This window comes from Oryctolagus cuniculus, chromosome 8, assembly GCF_964237555.1.
Source record: "Oryctolagus cuniculus chromosome 8, mOryCun1.1, whole genome shotgun sequence".
Taxonomy (NCBI): domain Eukaryota; kingdom Metazoa; phylum Chordata; class Mammalia; order Lagomorpha; family Leporidae; genus Oryctolagus; species Oryctolagus cuniculus.
In genome coordinates this window covers 82,795,466-82,822,444 of record NC_091439.1, presented here as the reverse complement: position 1 = coordinate 82,822,444, position 26,979 = coordinate 82,795,466, and the positions used below count along the sequence as shown (strand labels likewise).

Genomic DNA, 26,979 nt, shown 5'->3' with positions numbered 1-26,979 from the left:
TAAACCTATGTTATTCAATAAAGGCCCCAAAGCACAAAAGTAGTGCTGTTGCCAATTCAGACTTACCAAAGAGAAGCTGTAAAATGCTTCCTTCAAGTGAAGAGATAAAAGTTCTCAAATTAATAAGCAAAAATAGTCATAGAAAAGGTGCTAAAATCTGTAGTATATTTTGAAAGGGACCACATTTATGTAACTTTTATTACAGCATATATAGTTGTTCTACTTCATTATTAGTTATTGTTGTCAGTTCTCACTGTGTCTAATTTATAAACTATTATAGGTACGTATGTTAGGAAAAGAACACAGGGGCCGGCACTGTGGCCTAATGGGTAAAGCCGCCACCTGCAATGCTGGCATCCCTTATGGGTGCTGGTTAGAGTCCTGGCCGCTCCACTTCCGATCCGGCTCTCTGCGATGGCTTGGGAAAGCAGTAGAAGATGGCCCAAGCCCTTGGGACCCTGCACACGTGTGGGAGACCCAGAAGAAGCTCCTGGCTCCTGGCTTTGGATCAGCAGTTCCAGCTGTTGCAGCCATCTGGGGAGTAAACCATCAAATGAAAGACCCCTCTCTCTGTCTCTGCCTCTCTGTAACCCTGCCTTTCAAATAAATAAATAATTTTTTTTAAAAAAGGAAAATAACATAATAAATGAGTCTACAGGGTTAACTACTTTTGGTGGTTTCAGGCATCTACTGGAGGAACTATCCTCTGCTGACAGGTTGGACTACTATATCCCAAGAGGGCAAAGTTTGGGCCCACAGAATACAATGAACAAAGAACATGTCAGAGAGCAGAATCAATGCTAACCATGGAATTTATTCTACCAACAGGGCAGTGGGCTTCTGTAATTCCTGCCCAGGATCATGCTGTTGCTACGGAACACTAACTGCTGTCCATCTCCCATTCTTCCTTTTTGAGATTTAACTGTGGTTGTTCCACTGTCGTTCTGTATTACATGTATAGGCATGGAGTACAGCATTTGTTTTATGTTCCTGGACCACAAAAAGCCACATCCTATTGTGATAGAATTGTGCATCACCAGACATCCTGTGTTTTGAGCTGATGAAGAAAGTGTTAAATAAAAGTTGCAGAGGCCATTGTTTTGGACTAAGCTCCTGCAACCAGGCCCCAACTGATCAGGCTAAAATAACGGAGTCACTCATGCCAAAGTTCTATGTCACTAAACTGAAACTAAGCAGTGTATTTGACTTCTGAGAAATCAGAATTTGATAACAACTGAATTTCCCAAAGAGGTCAATTGCAGTTAACATAATGAAGTTCCCTCTGCCTTAACCCTTCAGCAAAAGGGTAACCTAAAGCAACCTGATGTTAACCAATCATTTATTTTTTTTCTATTTTTCCATCTCTCTGACCACTTTACAAAGAAAGTAACTTGGAAATGACTTTTGTTTTCTTGCTTTTGCTTTCTTCAGCCCTGTTTTATGACTTTAAAAACCTCTCTTCTCCTCAGTTAATTGGAACATGTATTCTGTTTTTAAAAAATCTTTATTTATTTGAAAGGCAGAAATATGGAGAGAGAAGCAGAGAGGGAGAGAGAATGAGAGAGGAAGTGAGCTCTTCCATCTGCTGGCTCACTCCCCAAATGGCCACACCAGCCAGGGCTGGGCCTGGCAGAAGCTTCCTCTGGGTCTCCCACCTGGGTGCAGAGGCCCAAGGACTTGGGCCATCTTCTACTGCTTTCTCAGGCTGTAGCAGAGAGCTGGATTGGAAGAGGAGCAGCCAGGATTAGAACCGGCACCCATATGGGATGCCAGCACTGCATGTAGAGGCTTAACCTTCTTTGCCACTGTGCTGGGCCCTATATTCTGTTTTGTGGTGTGCAGTATTACCTGATTCTGGAATTGAAAATAAAGCCAGGGGCCGATGCATGGCTCACTTGGTTAATCCTCTGCCTACAGCGCCGGCATCCCATATGGGCACCGGATTCTGTCCCAGTTGCTCCTCTTCCAGTCCAGCTCTCTGCTGTGGCCTGGGAGGGCAGTGGAGGATGGCCCAAGTGCTTGGGCCCTGCACCCGCATGGGAGACCTGGGAGAAGCACCTGGCTCCTGGCTTCGGATTGGCGCAGTGCCACCGGCTGTAGCGGCCATTTGGGGAGTGAACCAGTGGAAGGAAGACCTTTCTGTCTCTTTCTCTGTCTATAACTCTGTCAAATAAATTTTTAAAAAATTAAAAAGAGAAAGAAAATAAAGCCAAATAAATCTAGTTTAAACCAGATTGTCCTTAGACACAACTGAATGAGAAGTTGAACTCTTTCCTTAGGGAGGGAGTATGTTGTCCTGTGAAGGACACAAAGATTTTTAGGTGAACAGAACAGATCATAGCAGTAACTACTGTTTGTACCACTATGTTCACCCTTTCCTTTTCTTTGTGAGCACAAGGCAACACAAGGGGAAATTAAGTTTCCAGAATCACTATTATTAGGCATTCTTGCCAGTGGAATGGGATCTGAATTGATGTGGGCAATTTCCACTTTACTTTCTTAAAAGGAATTTATTCTGGACTTTTTTTTTCTCCTTTGCAATAGAGGAAATATGCCAATTATCACATCTCGAGATGGCAAAAAGTTCAAAGGTTTGAATTTTGTAGGCAAGACTGTAAGACATTGCACTCTTAGATACTTCTGGTAGGAGGGCAAAATGATAGCATCCCTATCAAGTGAAACTTTACAATATATATCACAATTTTAAGTATGTCTCCTTTGAGTCATTTCTGGGAATGTGTTTTGCTGGTACATAATTCTATATAAAATGATGTACAGGAAAAGTTATTCATTGCAGGAGTGGCTGTTTGTTCTGGCAGTTAGGATGCTCAGATCCCATCCTGGAGTGCCTGGGCTCCATCCATGCTCTGCTCCTGGCAATGCAGACTCTGGGAGGCAGCAGTGATGTCTCAAGTGGTTGGGTTCCTGTCATCCATACAGGAAAGTCTGGACTGTGTTCCTGGCTCCTGGCTTTGGCTGGAAACGGGAGTTTACCCTGTGTCTCTCCCTTTCTTAAAAACAATAACAATAACTACAATTATAATGTCTCACTCCCTAGACTTAAATGTCCTATAAGGATTAAGTAAATTTTGGCATACCTTCACTAGGTAGTACTCTCCACCTCTAAAACGAATGACTTTTAAGATGGGACTTAGGCCAGCGCCATGGCTCAATAGGCTAATTCTCTGCCTGCGGCGCCGGCACACTAGGTTCTAGTCTTGGTCGGGGCGCCAGATTCTGTCCCGGTTGCTCCACTTCTAGTCCAGCTCTCTGTTGTGGCCCGGGAGTGCAGTGGAGGATGGCCCAAGTCCTTGGGCCCTGCACTTGCATGGGAGACCAGGAGAAGCACCTGGCTCCTGGCTTCAGATCAGCGCGGTGCGCCCGCAGCGCGCCAGCTACAGTGGCCATTGGGGGGATGAACCAATGGCAAAGGAAGACCTTTCTCTCTGTCTCTCTCTCTCACTGTCCACTCTGCCTGTCCAAAAATAATAAAAAAAAGACTGGACTTAAATGGTAAGATCGCCAGGAAAAGTGAAAAATTCAAGAGCAGAACAATGAAACAATGTGCTTCTCATTGTAAAAGGAAGGAGATACACAGATTTCTACTTCTTTCAGAAATTCTCTAGGGATTTATAGAATATATATATATATATATATAAAATACACATTATATATAATAATACATGTTTTATATAATACATATATATAGAATATATATACACACATATATAAGATACATGAGTGATGAATGCAATCACCTATAAAGGGCGAGTGAACATATACTTTGTCACTCAGATGGAGTCGTTTCTAGAATGAAAAGAGGTGTTAATAAATACCTCAGGACACCAGACTAAAAATGGTACTGTCCTGGACACATGGGATGTATGATCAAACATTAAAAAAGATACCTGGTGTGTGTGTGGGGGTGGGTGGGACGCGGACATTTTTTATCTTATTTTTAAAAAGCACTGGTCTGTGGTGAATTGGAAATAAACAAAAAACTCGCCCTTTACCACACGTAGTTTCAGCGCTGCCTTAACGAACGAAGAATAAACCATAAACGTGAAACACGGACCTTAGCGCAAACGCAGTAGTTGTACGTACCGAGCCCTTACTGGAGCTGCACAAGCGACACACTCCCTTCAAGTTCATCAGCCAATCCCAAGTCGGAGCGTGAGAGCCAGCGCCTGTGGGAGAGGCCAGGGCGGGCCTGGGACGTGAGGAGTGAAGCGCCGTGTCATTCAACCCGGAGGGCGGAGGTAGCTCAGGTCCCGCCCCACCCACTGACGCTCTGGCCCGCGTAGGGGCTACTCTGTGGTATCCTTGGTTCTCTCTGGCCCCACTCCGGAGGACCATACTCGTTTTCTTTGAGGCTGTGAGGGGCCCCCTCAGCCAAGGCTGAGGTGGAAGAAAGATGGCGGCAGCCGTGCGACAGGATTTGGCCCAGCTCATGAATTCGAGCGGCTCTCATAAAGATCTGGCGGGCAAGTGAGTGTTTCCCGAGAGCAAGAGAGTGGGGAAGAGAGTGGGGAAGGAAGCCATAGTTCTCCTTGGGCTGACCGCCACCCTCGTGTTCGAGGCCTGACGACCGAGGGGGCGGGCCTGAGAGCGGCTGGGGCGGTGAGTGTTGCGGGGACCGGACCTTGTGCAGAGGCTCAGGAGGCCAGGGGCGCGGGGTGACTGTCAGCGTGTCCAGTCCTCCGTGGCGTCCTTCCTGGTCCCTCTGCATTCGGGAAGCGCGGTCAGCGGGACGACTGCTCCCCGGGCCTCCGCACGCTTCCCTGGTGCTCTTTCCCGTAGCGGCCTGGCCGCTCACCCCCCGGGCTGGCTCTGGATCTCTTTCCCTCTTTTAGAATGAGGGAAATTTCTATGCTGGCGTCTCGATGCGGAGTTTTCCGGGGCAGATGGGCTCTCGGGGTTCACGGGGACGGAGGAGGCATGGCCGCTGCCCTGTGGTCCGGAGCCACTCAGACCATCTTTGCTGGGTCCATGTGTGTTGGGTGCTCTCCTCGCCAGCAGCCTGAGGAAGGCGGAGTGTTCTGCCATCGTGGCTTAGCATCCTAAGTATTGATCTTTGCAGGAATCTGGATTGTGTAGGCATTTCGTCGAAGTGTTTGTAGACTACATAGGTTCACCGCCTGTTAGAATGTGTGACCCGTGCTTGTCCCGCAGGCGATTGCTCAGCAGTGTTAGGGATAGGTAGGCGCCTGTCGCCTCCGCTGCCTTTGCAGATTTGACAGCACTGCTCGTTTGTAAGGAACATGCTTTCTGTTTATATAAAGTAGGCTTCTCAAGTCGAACCAAATATTTACATCCTGACAGCTGAGATCACCTGCTTTGACCTAGGCATTGACATTGCTACTTTTTTTTTTTTTTTTTAACTGTAGGCTGTGCTGCCTTTTTTTCTGGTGGTAAATGTAATCAACTTATGTGGGTGAGCAGGACAGCTGTATATCGCAGCTTTACCTACTTTGCTGCATTTCTCGCTGAGGGAAATGGGGCTAATAAAAGGACTTATTCTTGTTTGAGTTTGCCTGAGGACAAAAATGAATATGTGCATATACTCATATATGAGGGAACATGGAATTTGTGGGAAAATGAAATTATGGATTTATTTTGGTGCAGAAGTTCCTGAGAGAAGAACTTTTTAGTATGTGGAAACTGTTTATTGTGAAAAGACTGCATGGATTTCTTTTTTTTTTTTTTTCCTTTAATTGTTTATTTGGAAATCAGTTACAAAGAGAAAGGGAGAGACAGAGGGAGAGAGATATTCCATCTGCTGGTTCACTCCTTAAGTGGCCGCAATGGCCAGGGCTGGGCCTTTCTGAAGCCAGGAGCCAGGAACTTCATCACCCAGGGGGGCAGGTGCCCAAGCACTTGAGCCATCTTCTACTGCTTTCCCAGGCGCATTAGCAGGAATCTGGATCAGAAGTGGAGCAGCCAGGACTCAAACCAGCACCCACATGGGATGCCAGCACTATAGGCAGCGGGTTTATTTGCTATGCTACAGTGCAGGCCCCAAGACTGCATGGATTTCAAAAAAATTTTTGCACTCAGATAAACTCGTATTTTTAATTCTATTTTTCATGAGCCTTTTGAAGTACCTTCATATCTACTTATTATACTTTTATCACCTAGAACAGTACCTGACACAGAGAAAGTGCCATCGAATTGTTGTTACCACTTTTAAGTAATCAGTAAAAATACACATGGACTTTTCCAAGGGTTGTAATAAGCTGAATACATCTTCATGACTAATTCCCTTTTGCGTGTAATTTTTATAAATTTGGATGAAAGTAAAGCAGCTTATAATTCCCCCTGTGCTTGCTTTAGTTTTTATTTTGTTGACTAAAAATAAGTGCAGCAGTTATTAGAAGACGTAGAGCTTTCTGAGCACTTGTGTAGTTCTGAAACTTCCGCTCAGTATTTGCTCCCTCAGTTCAGAACTGGAGCTAAACAGCAGAACCTGTTTTATAAGGTGCTTCAGTTATCTGTTTTCAAGTAACAAATGAAAAAGTTAGTGGTGTTAATCAACTTACTACTTCTCAGGATTCTGTGTGTTGACTGGGCTGTTTGGCTGGTCTTGTCTGGACTTAGACATAACCGGCAGCTCAGCTGGGGTTGGCCCCATACATATCTGGCTGTTGGCTAGATCTTGCTCTCTGCACGTATTCTCTCAGTCAGTAATTTAGGGCTTTCTTTTATGGCTCTGAGAGTGTTTGAAGAGGCTGTGAATAGAAGCCATAAAATCTTAAGGCTTATCTGGGTAGTTTTGCAGTACTGGTCAAAGTAAGTCACAAGACAGTCTACATTCCCAAGGAGGGGAAATGGAGTCTACCACTACCTCTTTTTTTCCCTTAATTGATTAATATACTTATATTCATCTTATTTGAAAAGCAGAGACAGAGAGTTTTTTTTTTAAAGATTTATTTTTGGCCGGCGCTGTGGCTCAATAGGCTAATCCTCCGCCTGCAGCACCGGCACACTGGGTTCTAGTCCCGGTCGGGGCGCCAGATTCTGTCCCGGTTGCTCTTCTTCTTGTCCAGCTCTCTGCTGTGGCCCAGAAAGGCAGTGGAGGATGGCCCAAGTGCTTGGGCCCTGCACCCGCATGGGAGACCAGAAGCATCTGGCTCCTGGCTTCGGATCAGCGCGGTGTGCCGCCGCAGCGGCCATTGGAGGGTGAACCAACGGAAAAGGAAGACCTTTCTCTCTGTCTCTCTCTCTCACTGTCCACTCTGCCTGTAAAAAAAAAAAAAAAAAAAGATTTATTTTTGAGAGGCAGAGTTAGAGAGAGTTCGAGAGATCTCCATTCGCTGGTTCACTCCCCAAATGGCCACAACAGCCTGAGCTGGGCCAGGATGAAGCCAGGACCTCCATCCAGGTCTCCCACGTGGATATAGGGGCTCAAGGACTTGTGCCATCCTCCACTGTTTTCCCAGGTGCATTAGCAGGGAGCTGCATTGGAATTGGAGCAGCTGGTGCTCTACTGTTATCCATATGGAATGCTGGCTTTGTAGGTTGCTTAACCCTTATGTTTCTATTTGCTGATTCACTTTCCAAACGCCTGCAATAGCCAGGGCTGGTCCAGACTGAAGCCGAAGTCAGGAGCCCAAAATTCCAGTCAGGTCTCCCACATAGGTGGCAGGGACTCAAGTACTTGAGCCATCATCTGCTGCCTCTCAGGATGTGCAGGAACAGAAAACTGTGTTGGAAGTGGAGTAGCTGGGACTCAGGGCTCACACCAGGCACTCTGCTATGGGTTGCAGGCTTCCCAAGCTGTGACTTCTGCCATTGGGCTAAATACCTGCCTCCATACCACTACCTTTTTAAGAGCAAAAGTTCACATTGTAAAGGGCCACGGACAGAGGAAGGTATGAGTCACTGGGAGCCATTACTTTAACATTGAACTATATGGGCTTATTGTGGAGATGACATGAAATAATGTGGTAACTGAGCCAGTGCCACCTTAGGGAGCAACTCCTATGGAACTGCTTTCTGAAACAAGTCTTGGCCTTACCCTTAGCTGTATTGGGTAACAATGTGTCAGGATATTTATCCTCATAACAAAACAGTTCTACCAGCTATATGCTTTATGAAAGAAATACTCTTGAACTGTATCAGCGATTTTAGGGTTTAAGAGCTGTGTACAAAGCATTCCATATTAAAGAATGATGGTGTACACTGGTTTCCAAAATAGTGATACTGTGTGTTCCTAACAGTTAGCAAGGTATCTGTAACAGTCATAGTTCTTTTTTTTTTTCTTTTTAAGATTTTATTTCTTTATTTGAGAGGCAGAGTTACAGACAGAGGGAAAGACAGAGAGAAAGGTCTTCCATCTGCTAGTTTACTCTCCAAATGGCCACGGTGGCCAGAGCTTGGCAGATCTGAAGCCAGGAGCCAGGAGCTTCTTCCACATCTTCCACATGGGCACGGGCACAAAGGCCAAAGCACTTGGGCCATATTCCACTGCTTTCCCAGGCCATAAGCAGGGAGCTGGATCAGAAGAGGAGCACCCACATGGGATGCTGGGACTGCAGGTGAAGGCTTCGGCTACTATACCACGGCACCGGCCCATGCAGTCATTGTTCAATAAATGTTGAATCACTGAATAGCTAGAAAGGGGCAGAGCTTGTATTTGAATCTAGAGTTGTCTTTTAAAGAACTTATTTTTTTATCTTAGTAACTGAGTTACAGATGCTTTCCTATAGAATCAACTCAACTGCCTAAGGTAGATATAAGAAATTAGACATATGAGAAGATTTTTTGCAGATTTTATAGGATGCTTTTTCTTTATTTTTAATTTAAAATTTTTTAAAACAGATATATTTATTGATTTGAAAGGCAGAGTTACAAAAAGAGAGGGAAAGACAGAGTGAGACGGATCTTCCATCTGTTGGTTTACTCCTCAAATGGCTGTAATAGCCAGAGCTGGTCCAGCTGAAGAAGGATCCAGGAACTCCATCTGGGCCTCCCAAGTGGGTAGCAGGGGTCCAGGCACTTGGACCATCTTCAGCTGGGTTCCCAGGTATATTAGTAGGGAGCTGGATCAGAAGTGGAGCAGCCAGGACTCAAACCAATGCCTTGTTACAGGCAGCAGCTTAGCCCACTGTGCCACCATGTCAGCCCATGTTTTTTAAAAATTGTTTTTTATTTTCAGGGTGGTGTTGTTGCATAGTGGATTAGGCCAGCACTTGTAATGCCAGCATCCCATGTTGGAGTGGCAGTCTAACCACTCAACATTTGATCCAACTCCCTGCTAGTGTGCCTGGGAAAACATTGGAAGATAGGTTAAGTGTTTGGACCCCTGTCATCTACATGGGAGACCCGATGGAGTTCTAGGCTTCTGGCTTTGGCTTGGCCCACTCCTGGCTGTCGGGGCCATTTGGGGAGCGAGCCAACATATAAAAATCTTTCTCTCTGCCCCTTCCTCTCTCTTTGTCATTCTGTCTTTTGAATTAATGAATAAATCTTTTTTAAAAATTATTTTCATTTTTATTTTAAAGATTTATTTATTTGAAAGGGGGAGTTACAGAGAGAGAGAGGAAGAGCTTCCATCTGCGGTCTCACCCCCGAAATGGCCACAATAGCCAGGGCTGGGCCATGCTGAAGCCAGGAGCCAGGAGCTGCTTCTGTGTCTCTCCCATGGGTAGCAGGGGCCCAAGCTCTTGGGGCATTCTCTGCTGCTTTCCCAGGTACATGAGTGAGCTAGATCCAGCTGGCACCTATATGGGATGCTGATGTCGCAGGCAGTAGCCTGAACTGCTACACCACGATGCCAACCCCCTTTTATCTTCTTGAAATAGAGACAGAGAGCGTGTGTGTGTGTGTGGGTGTGTGTATGTTATCCTCTGTCCATTGAGGCAGGAGCCAAGAATTCCATCTGGGTCTCCCATGTGGGTGACAAGGGTCCAAGCACTTAAGTCATTAGCCTCCCATGATGCATCAGCAGGAAACTAGTTTGGAAGCTGAGTATCTGGAGCTCAAATTGGCATTCCTTTATGGGATGTAGACATCTCAAGTGGAGGGTTAACTGCTGTGCCACAGTGCCAGGCCTATAGGCTGCTTTTTGTACCTATTCTGCGTTGTGTTGATTATCTCATACAAGAGTTAGGAGAGGAGGAAAGCCTTGAGGGGAAGCATTCGGGTAGATAGCTACTGTGACAGCCTGTATTATTCACTTAGCTAAACCTATTTGGTTCTTCAGAACTCAGTTCAAATGTTACTTCTTTCAATAAATCTTCTTTGTTTTTTGTTTGTTTTTTTTTTTTTTTACAGGCAGAGTGGACAGTGAGAGAGAGAGAGAGAGACAGAGAGAAAGGTCTTCCTTTTGCCGTTGGTTCACCCTCCAATGGCCGCCGGCGGCCGGCGCGCTGCAGCCAGCGCATCGCGCTGATCCGATGGCAGGAGCCAGGAGCCAGGTGCTTCTCCTGGTCTCCCATGAGGTGCAGGGCCCAAGCACCTGGGCCATCCTCCACTGCACTCCCTGGCCACAGCAGAGGGCTGGCCTGGAAGAGGGGCAACCGGGACAGAATCCGGCGCCCCGACCGGGACTAGAACCCGGTGTGCCGGCGCCGCAAGGCGGAGGATTAGCCTAGTGAGCCACGGCGCCAGCCTCAATAAATTTTCTTTGAACAATCACTACACACTCATACTCCTCCACACACATGGCCTGGGTTGTCCTATGCCCAGTGGTATCTCATATTTGTAATACTAAGCTACTTTGTCTATTCAGTTGTCTGCTGCCCTAACTAAAGTTGTGTTTCTTTGAAGGCATGTATGAGGTCATGGCATATAAGTCTTTCTTGAGTGAGTCTTATGGAAATATGACCTCTTTTTCTCAGCTCTGGGGAATGGAGGGTACCTAGAGGGTGAGGGCAGGCCTTTGGGGTCTAAATGTTTTAATTTTACAACGAGTAAGTTGGCAGTAATGGGACACTTTTTAGTTGCCTGTGCCTATTAGAAAAGTTGTTTTTCAGAAAAGGATATAGATTTCCCTGTTCTGCTGGAGATAAACTGGATAAGAACTCTTTAATAATAGAATTGTCAAAAATGGAGAACACTGGGGCAGGTGCTGTGGTATAGTAGATTAAACCTCTGCCTGTGGCACCAGCCTCCTATATGGGTATCAGTTCGTGTCCCAGCTGCTCCTCTTCTGATCCAGCTCTCTGATTATGGCCTGGGAAAGCAGTGGGAGATGGTCCAAGTGCTTGAGCCCTTACACCCATGTGGGAGACCCAAAAGAAGCTCCTGGCTTCGGATCTGCCCAGTTCCTGCCATTGTGGCTATTAAGGGAGTGAACCAGTGGATGGAAGATACCTCTCAATCTTTCTCTCTCCCTCTCTCATTCTTTCTCTCTCTGTGTCCCCCTCCCCCCGTATGTAACTCTTCCTCTCAAATAAATAAATCTTGAAAAAAAAAAAAAAGAACACACACTGTATTACCTCAAAGACCTCTTCCTAATCACATTCTCTGGTTCTCTGTTAATCCCTCACACAAATTTTAGTGGGTCTCATTTCTAGAGTAAAACTTGGGGACATCTAGACTTTACTGTGTGCCAAGCACAACAGTAGTGCATTTTTAAACCCTTAAGAAGTGGGTGACATTACTTATATTACGTGAGGAAAGTTAAGTACAGAGGTGAAATACCGTGCTCTAAGGTCACAACTGTCAGCGTGAAGCCAGAACACAAGCTGTGTCCACTTATCTCAGAGCCCTTAGCTCTGTAAACACATCTGCCTTGTCAACAACCTCAACATTTCACATCATGATTTTTTGCTGAGAATGCCTGTCTTCCTCCACTCTTTCCCACTCCACTAAATTTAAATGTTTAGAACGTGTAAAGAGCAATCTCATTAAGAGATTATTTTTCCTGTGGGACTATGGTCTTCCTACTTTTTACTTGTTGAATATTATGGTTAGTGGTGAATTAAGCCAATGAATATAGAGTGGATTAAGATATGTATTTGCAAAAACTCATAAAAGGACTAGAGGGGGGGAGAGAGGGGAGTTGAGGGGGAGAGTAGGAGAGAGGGAAGTGTGGTTGTCTTCTTGGAACTGTACCTATGGAATGCATGAAATCTGTTCTCTTTATATTACTTAAAAGAAAGAAAAAATTAAATGATCTTTCTATTCCAAAAAAAGAGAGATTACTTTCTTCCCTAAAAGTTTTGTTAGCACTTACCTGATGTTAAGACTTTGTTTTTAATTTTCTGCAGCTTTTTTATGATGTGTCTTTGTTATTTTTGCATATCTATGTCAGCTCTGACTGGGAATTAAACCATCTAAAAACCTAATGACTTAGGCCGGTGCCGCAGCTCAATAGGCTAATCTTCCACCTAGCGGCGCTGGCACATCGGGTTCTAGTCCCGGTTGGGGCGCCGAATTCTGTCCCAGTTGCCCCTCTTCCAGGCCAGCTCTCTGCTGTGGCCTGGGAAGGCAGTGGAGGATGGCTCAAGTGCTTGGGCCCTGCACCCCATGGGAGACCAGGAGAAGCACCTGGCTCCTGCCTTCGGATCAGTGCGGTGTGCCGGCCGTGGCGGCCATTGGAGGGTGAACCAACGGCAAAAGGAAGACCTTTCTCTCTGTCTCTCTCTCTCTCTATCCATTCTGCCTGTCAAACAAACAAACAAACAAACAAAAAAACACAACCTAATGACTTAAAACAACATTCACTTATTTAACTGAAATTCTGCAGATTGGCTGAGTTGGTCTCAACTGAATGGTTCTTTTCTTTTTCCTTTATAAAAAAAGATTTATTTCTTTTATTTGAAAGGCAGATTGACAAGAAGAAGAGAATCTGCTGGTTCATTGCACAAATGCCCTCAACAGCTGAGGCTAGGCCAGGCCGAAGCCAGGAACCAAGGAACTCCATCTAGATCTCCATGTGGGTGGCAGGGGACCAAGCACTTGAGCCATCATCTGCTGCCTCCTAGGCACATTGGCAGGAAGAAGTGCATGGAACTGGTACCCCAGCTAGCGCTCCAATATGGGATGTGGGCATCCCAAGCAGAAGTTTAACCTACCATGCCACAGCAGGTCATGGGGCTGCATATCTTAGTTGGCCAGTAGGTTAGTCTAGGCTTGTTTGTATGATAACAGCAGAGTTCCAAAGACAAAGACAACATAAGGCCTCTTGATTATAAGCTCCAAATTGGCACTTCAGTTCTACCACATTCTGTTGGCCAAACAAACCCAGTTTCAAAGGGTGAGGAAATAAACTGTACCTCTTTTCTTTATTTTTTAATTTAAATTTTTAAATTTTATTTATTCGAAAGGCAGAGAGATCTGTTCACTCGTTCACTCCCAAATGCCTTCAACAGTCAGGGCATGGCCAGGCCAAAGTCAGGAGTAGAATTCAGTTTCGGTCTCCCACATGGAAGAAAGGGACCCAAATACTTGAGCCATCACCTGATGCCTCCTGTGGTATACATCAGCAGGAAATTACACTGAAGCGCAGAGTTGGGACTCAAACCTAGACAGTTCTCCTATGGGATGCGAATGTCCCAAGTGGCAGCTTACCTGCTGTACCAAGCTTCCACCCCAAACTCTACTTCTTTTTTCTTTTCTTTTTCTTTTTTTTTTTTTTTTTTAAGATTTATTTATTTGAAAGACATAGAGATAGAAGGAAATATTCTATCCACTGTTCATTACTGAAATGACAACAGCCAGGTTTGGATCAGGTGGAAGCCAGGAACCAGGAACTTCATCCTAATTTCCAACATGCGTGGCAAGGGACGGCACTTGGGCTATTTTTTGCTGCTCTCAGGCACATTAGCAGGAAACTGGCTTGGAAATGGAGCAGCCAGAACTTGAACTGACAGTCTCATATGGAATGTCAGCATTGTGGTGCAGCAGATTAAGCCACTGCACCACAATGCTGGTCCCTAAACTCTACCTCTTGAGGTAAAGAGCTACCAAGTCATATTACAAAGGGACATGGATGGGGGCCGGTGCTGTGGCACTGTAGGGTTAATCCTCCGCCTGCGGCGCCGGCATCCCACATGGGCGCTGGGTTCTAGTCCCGGCTAGCTCCTCTTCCAATCTAGCTCTCTGCTGTGGCCTGGGAAAACAGTGAAGGATGGCTCAGGTCCTTGGGCCCCTGAACCCACATGGGTTACTGGGAGGGAGCGCCTGACTTCTGGCTTCGGATCAGTGCAACTCCAACCGTTGCGGCCATTGGGGAGTGAACCAACGGACAGAAGACCTTTCTCTGTGTTTCTCCCTCTCACTGTCTGTAACTACATCTCAAATAAATAAACAAAATCTTTAAAAAAAAAAAATGGACAGGGAGAACATTATAGTTATTTTTGTAAATACTCCACCACATTATCCTGGTTGAACTTCACTGGTTTCTTGAATTAATGGATTGGATTCTTTCATCTGTCCTGAGAAGTTTTCAGCCTTATAGTTATTTTATTTTATTTTTTAAAGGATTTATTTATTTGAAAGGTAGAGTTACAGAGAGGCAGAGAGAGAGAGAGAGAGGTCTTCTATCTGCTGGTTCACTCCCCTGATGGCCACAATGGCTGGAGCTGCGCCTATCTGAAGCCAGGAGCCAGGAGCTTCTTCTGGGTTTCCCATGTCGGTGCAGGGGCCAAAGGATTTGCTCCTCACTAAGTGCCACCCTATCTCTCCCGTCTTTCTAGTCAGATGCCTTCAGGCAGAAGCTGTGATTCACTCTGCTGTGCTCTTAATTCCCTCTCTGCTTTCTCTTTCTTGTTGGGGTTTTTTGCTATTTTTTTTTAAGATTGATTTATTTGAAAGGCAGACTTACAGAGAGAGAAGGAGAGAGAGAGAGATCTTCCAGCTGCTGATTTGCTCCTCAAATGGCCACAATGGCTGGGGCCTAGCCAGACTGAAGCCAGGAACCTGGAACTCCATCTGGGTCTCTCACGTGGGTGGTAGGAACCCAATCAATTGGGCCACCTTCTGCTTTCTTGGTGGTTAGCAGGGAGTGGTTTGAAGTGAAACAGCTGGGACTCAAACCAGTGCTCAATGGGATGCTCAAAAAATATTTGTTGATGATAAATGGATAGGACAAATATAAAATTACTTAATTAATAAAATTTATCCCCTTCCCATCCTTTTTAGAGTGCAGATTTGAATCTTATGTGGTCATGTACATTAGGTTAATGGTTACTAGAGCTGAATGTAAATAAAAAATAAATAGGCATTATCTGATAGCATAAGAAATGTTCTATCCATTCATGTACCTTGCTGGAATTTACTTTGCACACATGAACATATTGAATCACTAATATTTTCTTTTATTCGGCCTCTAGTGTTTGTTTTCATTGCCTAGTCAACACTGTCCTATTGTTAGTGATCCTAAATTCATTAGGTTCACAAGAGGAAGAGGCTTTGATTCACCTCAGGTAATGGTCTTATGTGTTCATGTAATCACAATTGAAGGGATTAAAACTTTTAAGACAGTGGGGCTGGCGCCGAGGCTCACTAGGCTAATCCTCCGCCTTGCGGCGCCGGCACACCGGGTTCTAGTCCCGGTTGGGGCACCGGATTCTGTCCCGGTTGCCCCTCTTCCAGGCCAGCTCTCTGCTGTGGCCAGGGAGTGCAGTGGAGGATGGCCCAAGTGCTTGGGCCCTGCACCCCATGGGAGACCAGGATAAGTACCTGGCTCCTGCCATTGGATCAGCGTGGTGCCCCGGCCACAGCGTGCCGGCCGTGGCGGCCATTGGAGGGTGAATCAACGGCAAAGGAAGACCTTTCTCTCTGTCTCTCTCTCTCACTGTCCACTCTGCCTGTCAAAAAAAAAAAAAAAAAAACAAACAAACAAAAAAAAACTTTTAAGACAATGGAAAGGATATTGAGTTTTACTTTAAATTCAAAACTGGGGACCAGCTTAGCAGGTTAATCTGCCGTCTGCAGTGTTGGCATCCTGTTTGGGCACCTGTTCGAGTCCTGGCTGCTCCACTTCTGATTGAGCATCCTCGCATATGTGCCTGAGAAAATGGTAGAAGATGGCCCAAGTGCTTGGGCCCCTGCACCTGTGTGGAAGACCTGGAAGAAGCTCCTGGCTCCTGGCTTCGTCCTGGCCCAGCCCCAGCTGTTGCGGCCATTTGGGGAGTAAACCAGCAGATGGAAGATTGGATTAATCGATCTTTCTCTCTCTCTCTCTCTCTCTCTCTTTCTGTCTCTCCTCCTCTCTCTGTAATTCTGACTTTCAAATAAATAAATAAATCTTTAAAAAAAATTTTTGAAACTTTAAAGGAAAAGTGGCACCCCCATTGGCCTGAGCTGAGCTGATCTGAAGCCAGGAGCCAGGAGCTTAATCCAGATCTCCCACATGGGTTCAGGGGCCCAAGGACTTGGGTCATCCTCCACTGCTTTCCCAGGCACATTAGCAGGGAACTAGATTGGAAGTGGAGCAGTTGGGACTTGAACCAGCACTCAAATGGGAGACTGGTGCTGCAGGCCAGGGCTTTAACCCACTGCGCCACAGCACCGGCCCCCCAACACACTCTTATGATGGGATTGTCAACTTAAAATTTGAAATTTGGTGTGTATAACTGAAATCTAGAAGAAGTAGCATCTTAGAATTATAGATTTAGTAGTTCTTGTGATGGACTGGGAACACACACACACACACACACACACACACAATATGGGATGTAGATATCCCAAACAAAGTCTTAATCAGTACTCCAAATGCCCACCGCTGAACATTATTTTTATTTGGTATTATTTTAGGTATCGACAGATCCTGGAAAAAGCCATTCAGTTATCTGGGGCAGAACAACTAGAAGCTTTGAAAGCTTTTGTGGAAGCAAGTAAGTAGAATGGAAATTCCATGATTTTTGCTATGTACCAGAAATTGTTTAAAGTGCTCTATATGTATTATTGCATTTAAGGTTCACAACAATCTTGTGAGATTGATGATATTGTTCTCATTTTACAGTTGTGAAGTTAAATTTCTTTTTTTTTTTTTAAGATTTATTTATTTTATTTGAAAGGTATAGTTACAGAGACAGAGGTAGAAAGAGAAACCTTCTGTCCACTGTTTCATTCTCCAAATGGCTGTAACAACCAGGGCTGGGCCAGGCTGAAGCCAGGAGCCAGGAGCTTCTTCCAGGTCTCCCACGTGGGTGCAGGTGCCCAAGCACTTAGGCCATCTTCTGCTGCTTTACCAGGTGCATTAGCAGAGTAGTGGGACTCTAACCAGTGCCCATATGGGATGCTGGTGCTGTAGGTGTCTACTTAATCTGCTGTACCATGGTGCCGGGGCTCCCCTCCTGTTTCTTTTTAAAAGATTTACTTGTTTATTTTGAAAGAGTTACAGAGAGAAAGGGAGAGACAGAGAGAGAACTCATCTCCTGGCTCATTCCCCAGTTAGCTGCAAAGAGCAGTGCTGCACCAGGTGGAACCAAGAGCTTTATCTGGGTTTCCCACGAGTGGCAGGGGCCCAAACACTGAGGCCATCTTCCATTGCTTTCACAGACACATTAGCAGGAAGTTCGATTGGAATTAGGGCAGCTGGGACACAAACTGCTGCCCATATGGGAGGTTGGCATTGCAGGTTGTAGCTTAACTTGCTACACCACAATACCAGTCCCAAGTTTCTTAAACTGTATGATTGGGAGTGGGCTATGTGACACCAGAGCTTTCACTGTTAGTCACATAGAACAATACCTTATAGATATCTATAGATGATGTTACTATATCTAGTATTGATTAAAGTTGATATTGATTGTTTTAAAATTTTTTTTAAAATTTTTTTTCTTTATTTTTCAAATGCAGAGACAGACAGACAGAGATCTTCCAATGCTGGTGGACTTCCCAGATGCCCATAACAGCCTGGGTTAAACCAGATAGGCCAGGAGCCTAGAACTCAATCCAGATTTCCCATGTGGGTGGTAGAGACACAAGTACTTGAGCCATGATCTGCCTCCCAGAATGTGCATTAGCAGGAAGTTGAATCAGAAATGGAGTAGTGGCCTGCGCTGCACCTAATCCTCTGCCTGCGGTGCCGGCACCCCAGGTTGTAGTCCCGGTTGGGGCGCCGGATTCTGTCCCGGTCACTCCTCTTCCAGTCTAGCTCTCTGCTGTGGCCAGGGAAGGCAGTGGAGGATGGCCCAGGTCCTTGGGCCCTGCACCCGCATGGGAGATCAGGAGGAAGCACCTGGCTCCTAGCTTCGGATCGGCACAGTGCACCGGCTGCAACGTGCCGGCTGTAGCGGCCACTTCGGGGGTGAACCAACAGAAAAAGGAAGACCTTTCTCTCTGTCTCTCTCTCTCTCTCACTGTCTAACTCTGCCTGTCAAAAAAAGAAAGAAAGAAAGGAGGGAGGGAGGGAGTAAGGGAGTAGCTGGGATTCAAACCAAGCATCCATATGGGATGGAGGTTTCCCAAGCAGCAACTTAACTGCTGTGTGCCTCCTTATGTGTTGCTTTTATTAGGAAAATACAAATGACACTAAGTGTGCTCGCAGCATTTGCTTCATTTAAATTTCATGAAAATTATATCACTGTTTTCTTCTTTTACTCTTTTTTGGAACTGGATGGGGGGTCAGCATATAAAAAAAGATGTAGGTGTTTCTGTGCCTTAATATTATAGAAAATTAAGAGAAAGGAATGGTATAAAAGTCTCAGTTATTAAATAAAACCTTTTCCCTGACATTTCTTTTGCTTAGAGAAGTTATGATATCTTTACTGTTTCAGTATAGTCAGAAAAAAATCAAGTAATTCAGTGTAAGGAAACTTGATTTGTGACATGTTACAGTATAAGATGATTAGGGTATGGAATTCCTGGAATAACACATTGAAGGTTACACTAATACAGATATGTTTTCATTATTAATTTTAGGTAAGGGTTGATTGCTTAATGAAAATTTATAAATTACTCATGTTTTCTTATCTCTTTCTTTTTAAACAGTGGTAAATGAGAATGTCAGTCTTGTGATCTCACGACAGTTGCTGACTGATTTTTGCACACATCTGCCTAACCTGCCTGATAGCACAGCCAAAGAAATCTATCACTTTACCTTGGAAAAGATCCAGCCTAGAGTCATTTCATTTGAGGAGCAGGTAAGAATCTAGAACAACAGTTTTTGAATTTGAGATAGCGGCAGTTGCTTTGAGAATCTGATGCTATTAAATTCCTAATGGAGATAATTGTGCAATTTGATATTTGATGAAATAGAATCTCAACCAGCGTTTTTTGCTTTTAAAGATTTATTTTATTTGTTTGAAAGGCAGAGTTACAGAGAGAGAAAGGGAGAGACAGGGAGAGATCTTCCATCTGCTGGTTCACTCCTCAAATGGCTGCAATGGCCAGGGCTGGGCCTGGCTGAGGCCAGGAGCCAGGAGCTTCATCTGGATCTCTCACATGGGTGCAGAGTCCCAAGCACTTAGGCTATCTTCTACTGCTTTCCTAAGTACATTAGTAGGGAGTTGGATTGGAAGTAGAGCAACCGGGACATGAACCAGAACCCATATTGGATGCTGGCATCACAAGCAGTGGCTTCACTCACTGTGCTAACAGTGCTAGTCCTGTCTACCACCATTTTACAGTGTAAAATCTAATAAATATTAGAATGTTTGCAATTCCACCTGACATTTGCCCATATATTAAAATTTGATCTTACCAGTCAAATATTACTCTTTAAACAGTTTTAAAAAGTCAGTATAAAAAATTGTTATTAGACTACACACGGGAAACTTCAACATCCTATATGCAGAGACATAAAAGCAAATTTTAACATTTAAACTAAAATATTACCATAACTCACATTGCAGAAATGCATTGTTTCATTTCACTGCTTTGATATTATGTGAATGCGAAATTCATAGAAAAATTTGGGTGGTCTAGATAAACTTTGATTTGCCACCCTGTATGTTGAATAAGAGCATTGTCAAAATGGATTAGTTTATCATCTATTTATTTTAATTGACTAATGAGTTATGGTTGAAGTAATTTAACATGTATACCTTCTATTTCAGGTTGCTTCCATAAGGCAGCATCTTGCATCTATATATGAGAAAGAAGAAGATTGGAGAAATGCAGCCCAAGTGTTGGTGGGAATTCCTTTGGAAACAGGACAAAAGTATAGTAAATAGTGGATATTGAATGAATATATATACATATACATACACACATATAGGATATATAATTATTTACCTACATTTTTTTCTTACATTCTAATACAGGAAAGAGATAAACAAGTTATAAGTAAATTTTGTAGTATGTTAAAAGATAAATGCTTACTTACAGAGAAAAGTAAGGGGAAAAGAGGGGACAGATTGTATATATCATTAAATTGGGTAGTAGGGTGGTCCTGATGTCACTTTCCCAAAGATTTGAAGGAGAGAGGGTAGTGGATTAGAGCTATTTGAGGGAAGCACATCACTGGCTACTCAGAGAGATGGTTAATGCAAAGGCCCTAAGATGGGAACATGTATTTTCAAGAAGAATAAGGAAGGGGCTGGCACTGTGATGTAGTGGCTTAAGCCACCGCTTGTGGTGCCACATCCCATCTGGGTTTGGTTCAAGTCCTGGCTGTTCCACTTCTATTCCAGCTCTCTGCTAATGTGCCTGGGAAAGCAGTAGAAGATGGTCCAAGTGCTTGAGCCTCTGTACCCACGTGGGAAATCCAGAAGAGGCTTCTGTCTCCTGGCTTTGGCCTGGCCCAGCTCCAGCCAATGTGTCCATTAGGGGAGTAAGCCAGTGGATGGAAGATTCTGTCTCTCCCTTTTTCTCTGTAACTCTGACTTGCAAATAAAATAAATCTTTTTTAAAGATGTATTTATTTATTTGAAAGGCAGAGTTAGAGAGAGAGAGATTGATCTTCCATCTGCTGGTTCACTTCCCAAATGGCCACAGTGGCTGGAGCTGAGCCTATCTGAAGCCAGGAGCCAGGAGCTTCTTCCAGTATCCCATGTGGGTGCAGAGACCCAAGTATTTCTGCCATCTTCTTCTTTTATTTTTAAAGATTTATTTTATTTATTTGAAAGAATTACAGAGAGAGGTAGAAACAGAGAGAGAGGTCTTCCACCCGCTGGTTCACTCCCCAGATGGCTGCAATGGCCAGGGCTGCGCCAATCCGAAGCCAGGAGCTAAGAGCTTCTTCTGGATCTCCCACGTGGGTGCAGGGGCCCAAGGACTCGGGCCGTGTTCTACTGCTTTCCCAGGCCATAGCAGAGAGCTGGACCAGAAGAGGAGCAGCCGGGACTAGAACCAGCGTCCATATGAGATGCCGGTGCTTTCAGGCCAGTGCTTTAACCCGCTGAGCCACAGCGCTGGCCCCTGGGCTGTCTTCCGCTGCTTTTCCCAGGCTGTTAGCAGGGAGCTGGATGAGAAGTGGAGCAGCCAAGACCTGAACTGGCGCCCACATGGGATACTGGTACTGCAGACAGTGGCTTTACCCACTACGTTTAAAGAATCATTCCGACTACTGGGTTGAGAAACTACAGGCAAGCAATGATAGAATTAGGGATATGTATTGACACAGAGGAGATGGAAGTTTTGAGAAAGATTGGGTTTTGGACATTTTTTTTCCTTTTTTTTTTTTTAATTTAGTAAATATAAATTTCCAAAGTACAGTTTATGGATTACATTGGCTCACCCTCCCCATAATTTCCCTCCCACTCTCGCCCCTCCCATCTCCCGCTCCCTCTCCCATTCCATTCACATCAAGATTCATTTTCAATTATCTTTATATACAGAAGATCGATTCAGTATATATTAAGTAAAGATTTCATCAGTTTGCACCCACACAGAAACACAAAGTGTAAAAATACTGTTTCAGTACTAGTTAGAGCATTACTTCACATTGGACAACATACTAAGGACAGATCCCACATGAGAAGTAAGTACACAGTGACTCCTGTTGTTGACTGGACATTTTTTAAAAGATTTATTTATTTGAAAGCAGAGTTACAGAGAGAGGGATAGAGAGGGAGAGATCTTTCATCCTCTGGTTCTCTTCTCAAATGGGCGCAAACGCCATGACTAGGCCAGGCTGAGGCCAGGAGCCAGGAACTTTTTGCGAGTTTCCCACATGGGTGGCAGGAGCCTATGGAGTCGGGCCATTTTCTGTTGCTTTCCCCAGGCTGTTTGCAGGGAGCTGGGTTGGAAGTGGATCAACCTGGATGGAACCAGCACCCAAATGGGATGCCATGCCCGTGTTGTAGGCAGTGGCTTAACCTGCTGCACTACAGCGCCAGCCCCCTGGATATGGTTTTTAAAGTAGAAGGGCAGGCATTTGACCTGGTTAAGCTGCTGCTTGGGACGCCTACATTGCATCTCAGAGTGCCTGGTTACAAGTTCCTGGCTATTTCATTTCTAATCCTGTTAATGTGTACTTTCGTGCAGGTGACTTCCCGAGTACTTGGGTCCCTGCCATCTGAGTAATAGACCCAGACTGAGTTCTGGGCTCTTGGATTCAGCCTGGTCCCTCCTGGTTGTTACCAGCATCTGGGAAGTGTGCCAGTGGATGAAAGATCTCTGTCTGTCCCTGCCTTTCAAATAAAATGAAAATAAATAAATGAAAATTTAAAAAGAGTAAGGATACCTGATGGCTTCGATGTGGAATGTGCAACAAAGTCAAGATGAGTCCTGATTTTTGGCCTGAACAGTTGGAAAGATGGAGTTGCCATCTACTGGGTGAGAATAGGTTTTAGAGAAAGATTGAGTGTTCTATTTTGGACATATGATAATAAAGTGGAAATAAAGCCATTTGGCCAGATGAGACCCCCAAAGAAGGAAAAGTGGAGGAGGATGTAGCATATATGAAGCATTGTCCATTGAGGTAAGAAGAAAACCAGAAGAATGTTGAGTGTCCTAGACCCCACACGATAGTGTATCAAGAAGCAGCAAGTGATCAGTTGTATGGTGTTGGCCTCTCAAGTCACGTGAAGAGTGAGGATTAATTACTGGCATTACTAATGTGGACACGATTGGTGACTTAACAAGAGCTGTTTTAGTGGGATGGCCAGAGCCTGGTTGGAATGGTTTAAGAGGTAGGAGGAGAAGAATTTGAGATAGTAGGGGCAACTCTTTGAGAAAAGTTTTCAAAAAAATGAGCAAAGAAACAGGGTAGGGTAGAAGATGACAGTGGAGGTTAGGCTGAGATAATTTTCTTTATGATCCAGTGGAAGACAAAAATTTTATATTGGGGAATTAGAGAAAGGACCTTGCAGGAGTAGACAAGAAAGGAAGGAATCTAGTAGGGAGAGGGTTTAGATAGCGGTGAAGAAAGTTCATCCATGCCAGAGTTTCTCGACCGCAGTACTCTTGGCATTCTAGCCTGGATAATAAGTTTTTTAAATTTTATTTTAAAGTCAGAGTTACAGAGAGAAGTAAAGAGAGAGAGAGAGAGAGAAAGTCTTCTTTCTGCAGGTTCATTCCCCACATGGCTGCAACAGCCAGGGCTGGGCCAGGCCAAAGCCAGGAGCTTCTTCTGGGTTTCCCATGTGGGTACAGGGGCCCAAGCACTTGGACCATCCTTTGCTGCTTTCCCACGTGCATAAGCAGGGAGCTGGATCTGAAGTAGAGTAGCTGGGATTCAATTGGCACCCATATGGATTGCTGGTGCTGCAGGTCAGGGCTTTAACCTGCTGTGCCACAGTGCTGGTCCCTTTTTAAAATATCTATTTCGGGGCCGGCGCTGTGGCGCAGCGGGTTAATGCCCTGGGCTCAAGCGCTGACATCCCATATGGGCGCCAGTTCGAGACTCGGCTGCTCCACTTCCTGTCTGGCTCTCTGGTATGGCCTGGGAAAGTGGTGGAAAATGGCCCTAGTCCTTGGACCCCTGCACCCACGTGGGAGACCCGGAAGAAGCTCCTGGCTCCTGGCTTTGGATTTGTGCAGCTCCGGCTGTCGCGGCCAATTGGGGAGTGAACCATCGGATGGAAGACCTCTCTCTCTCTCTCTCTCTCCTCTCTCTGTATAACTCTGACTTTCAAGTAAAATAAATAAATCTTAAAAGAAATATATTCATTTATTTGAAAGACGGAGTTAGAGAGAGAGCAAGGTCTTCCATCTGCTAGCTTACTCCCTGAATGCCTGCAAGGGCTGGAGCTTGGCCAAGCTGAAACCAGGAGCCAAAAACTTCTTCTGGGTCTCCACATGGGTCCAGGGGCCCAAGTACTTGGACCATCTTCCTCTGCTTTTTCCAGATCATTAACAGGGAACTGGATTGGAAGTGGAGCAACCGAGACTCAAACTGGTGCCCATATGGGATGCAGGTGCCGCAGGTGGCAACTTAACCTGCTGTGCTACAATGCCAGCTCGTAGACTTGATAATTCTTGTTGTAGGGGCTCTCCTGCATACTCTTAAATGTTTAGTAGCACCCAGGGCCTCCGCTCTCTAGATGCTAGTATTGCTTCCATCCTTGTTGTGACAATCAAAGATGTATATAGACATTGCCATGTGTTCCCTGGTGGGCAGCTCTTGCCCCCTGCCTCTGGTAGTGATCTACAGTGACAGCTGGGAACACAGAGTAGATGCTGGCATATATTAGTGACATGGTGGTAGAGTTTGTATAAGTACTTCTTAGGAAACTCAGAACCAGAATCATCAGTTGAAAGTGTGGATGAGAGTGAGAATTGTGAGGTTGAAGAGATACAAATGTAAGAAATAATCCCGTAGAACAGCAAATAGACTCCGTGTGTATAGTATGCTTGGAGCATTCAGGGCTCATTTGAAAGCTGTAGTGATGGGGCCGGCGCCGTGGCTCACTAGGCTAATCCTCCGCCTTGCAGCGCCGGCACCCCAGGTTCTAGTCCCGGTCGGGGTGCTGGATTCTGTCCCGGTTGCCCCTCTTCCAGGCCAGCTCTCTGCTGTGGCCAGGGAGTGCAGTGGAGGATGGCCCAGGTGCTTGGGCCCTGCACCCCATGGGAGACCAGGAGAAGTACCTGGCTCTCTCACTGTCTAACTCTGCCTGTCAGAAAAAAAAAAGAAAGAAAGAAAGAAAGAAAAGAAAGCTGTAGTGATGAAAATGAAATCAGTCAAATTGGATGGGTATTTTTCCTCCATCAGAGTTCAGCTACATGGTTGCAGAAAAGAAGTAGGCAACTAGTTAGATTTAGCCAAACTTAAGATTTTGCCTTAGTATGACAGCAAGAGAGGGACAAGGGAGATGAGTGTATCTGTTATTTCAGTGATTATACAAATTGACCATAGTTGTCAGGGTAAGGAGGGAAGTGGGGCCTTTAAGGCAGAAAAGACAGTGACATGTAATGGTATAGGTGGTTAGGTCACAGTGGATTCAAAAGAGCATTGGATTTGAGATACTGGAGAAAGTGAGATGGAAAGAAAAGTGAAAAAATTAAGGTGATAATTTATAATGCTGTTTATTTATTTTGAAAGAATTATGGAAGGAGAAACAGGGAGTGGGCACTTTGATCTTCTGGTTCACTCACTTCCCAGATGATTGCAATGGCCAGGGGTGGGCTAGGCTAAAGCCAAGAGCCAGGAGCTTTACCTGGATCTTTTATATGGGTGTCAGGGGCCCAAGCCCTTGGGCCATCTTCCACTGCTTTTCCCAGGCCATTATCAGGGAGCTGGATTGGAAATGGAGTAGCTGGACCTTGAACTGACCTCTATATGTGATATGGGGTTGCAGGCAGCTGCTTTACCACAATGCCAGCCCTTATTCATCCAGTCTTTACCTTTTGATATGTGTTGTTTTTCTGTTTGTTTGTTTGTTTGTTTTTGCTTTGATATGTATTTCTTAAAAACAGTGTGGTTCTTATGAGTCCTTCCTCCTAAGTATATTGTACAAGAAGGATAAATGATGTGAGACTCTGTTACAGTATTAAACACACTTGCCCTTTACATTGGCAAGTTTAAAAATACCAACTGTGGTGCCACAGTTTTAAGCTTGGGATACTTGGATCCCATAACGTAACGCCTGGGATTGAGTACTGCCTCTGCTTCTCATCCAGCTTCCAACAATACACCTGGGTGGCAGCAGGTAAAGGCCCAAGTACTTGGGTTCTTGCTACCCTTTTGGGGAGACATGGTAGAGTTCCTGGCTCCTGGTTTTGGCCTGGCCCAGCCCTGGCTGTTGTGGGCCTTTGAGGAGTGAGCCAGTGGATGGACGACCTCTTCGCCCACCATTCCTTTTCCTCTCGCTCTATCTCACTGTCACTCTGCTTTTCAAGTAAATAAAGCAATAAATGTTTTTCTAAAAAAGCTTTTAAGAAAAAATACCAACTATGAATGACTTAAAATATTTTAATTGCATCACAGCTCTTTCACCAGTTGAATGAGGGATTCTTTTTTGTCTTCATTGTTTATGATGATGAGGCAGACACTTCTTGAGACAGCTTACCATTTGTGCATTATTTATGAAATTGTGAGATGGTGATACTCCTTAAGATTTATTTATTTATTTGAAAGAATTACACAGAGAAAGGAAAGACAGAGGTCTTCCATCCGCTGGTTCACTCCCCCGGATGGCCGCAATGGCCAGAGCTGAGCTGATCTGAAGCCAGGAGCCTCCTCCGGGTCTCCCACGTGGGTGCAGGGGCCCAAGGACTTGGGCCATCTTCTGCTTTCCCAGGCCATAGCAAAAAGCTGGATCGGAAGAGGAGCAGCTGGGTCTCAAACCAGCGCCCATATGGGATGCTGACACTGCAGGCGGAGGCTTTACCTGCTATGCCACCGCACCAGCCCCAGCAACCAATTTATTAAAAAAAACTTCATATGTAGATGTTGAGTTTTGCATTCCAGGGCCCTTGATAATTCATTTTTTTGGTGGTAGTTTGAAAAGACTGGACTTTTTAAATTGCTTTGGTCTTTTTTTAAGAGAGAAGGAGAGAGAGAGAGAGAGAGAGAGAGAGAGAGAATCTCCCATCTGCTGATTCGCTCCCCACAGGCCACAGTAACTAGGCTGAAACCAGTAGTCCAGAACTCCATCTGGTCTCCCACATAGATGGCAAGGGCCCAAGTATTTGGACCATCTTCCACTGCCTTCTGAGGCACATTAGCAGGAAGCTGGGTTGGAACCAGCACTCCAA

The 26,979-nt window shown here is 45.0% G+C and overlaps 2 protein-coding genes across 7 annotated transcripts in view; one reads left to right on the top strand and one right to left on the bottom strand.

The window, feature by feature from the left end:
• LIN54 (lin-54 DREAM MuvB core complex component) overlaps window positions 1–4,201 on the bottom strand; it is a 102,954-nt gene extending 98,753 nt beyond the window's left edge. Inside the window, exon 1 of one of the 4 annotated variants that reach the window (XM_070047949.1) lies at window positions 4,105–4,201. The gene's annotated coding sequence lies outside the window, so the exon portion shown is untranslated. The remainder of the gene's footprint in view (window positions 1–4,104) is intronic. The other 3 variants (XM_070047958.1, XM_070047953.1, XM_051819626.2) reach the window with 3 other exon arrangements.
• Window positions 4,178–26,979, top strand: part of COPS4 (COP9 signalosome subunit 4) — a 47,914-nt gene continuing 25,112 nt past the window's right edge. The window contains exons 1-4 of one of the 3 annotated variants that reach the window (XM_002717065.5): window positions 4,178–4,488; window positions 16,708–16,787; window positions 18,889–19,040; window positions 19,956–20,059. In XM_002717065.5, coding sequence (XP_002717111.1) covers window positions 4,415–4,488; window positions 16,708–16,787; window positions 18,889–19,040; window positions 19,956–20,059 — 410 coding nt within the window. In that variant the 5' untranslated portion in view covers window positions 4,178–4,414. The remainder of the gene's footprint in view (window positions 4,489–16,707; window positions 16,788–18,888; window positions 19,041–19,955; window positions 20,060–26,979) is intronic. The other 2 variants (XR_011378372.1, XM_070047960.1) reach the window with 2 other exon arrangements.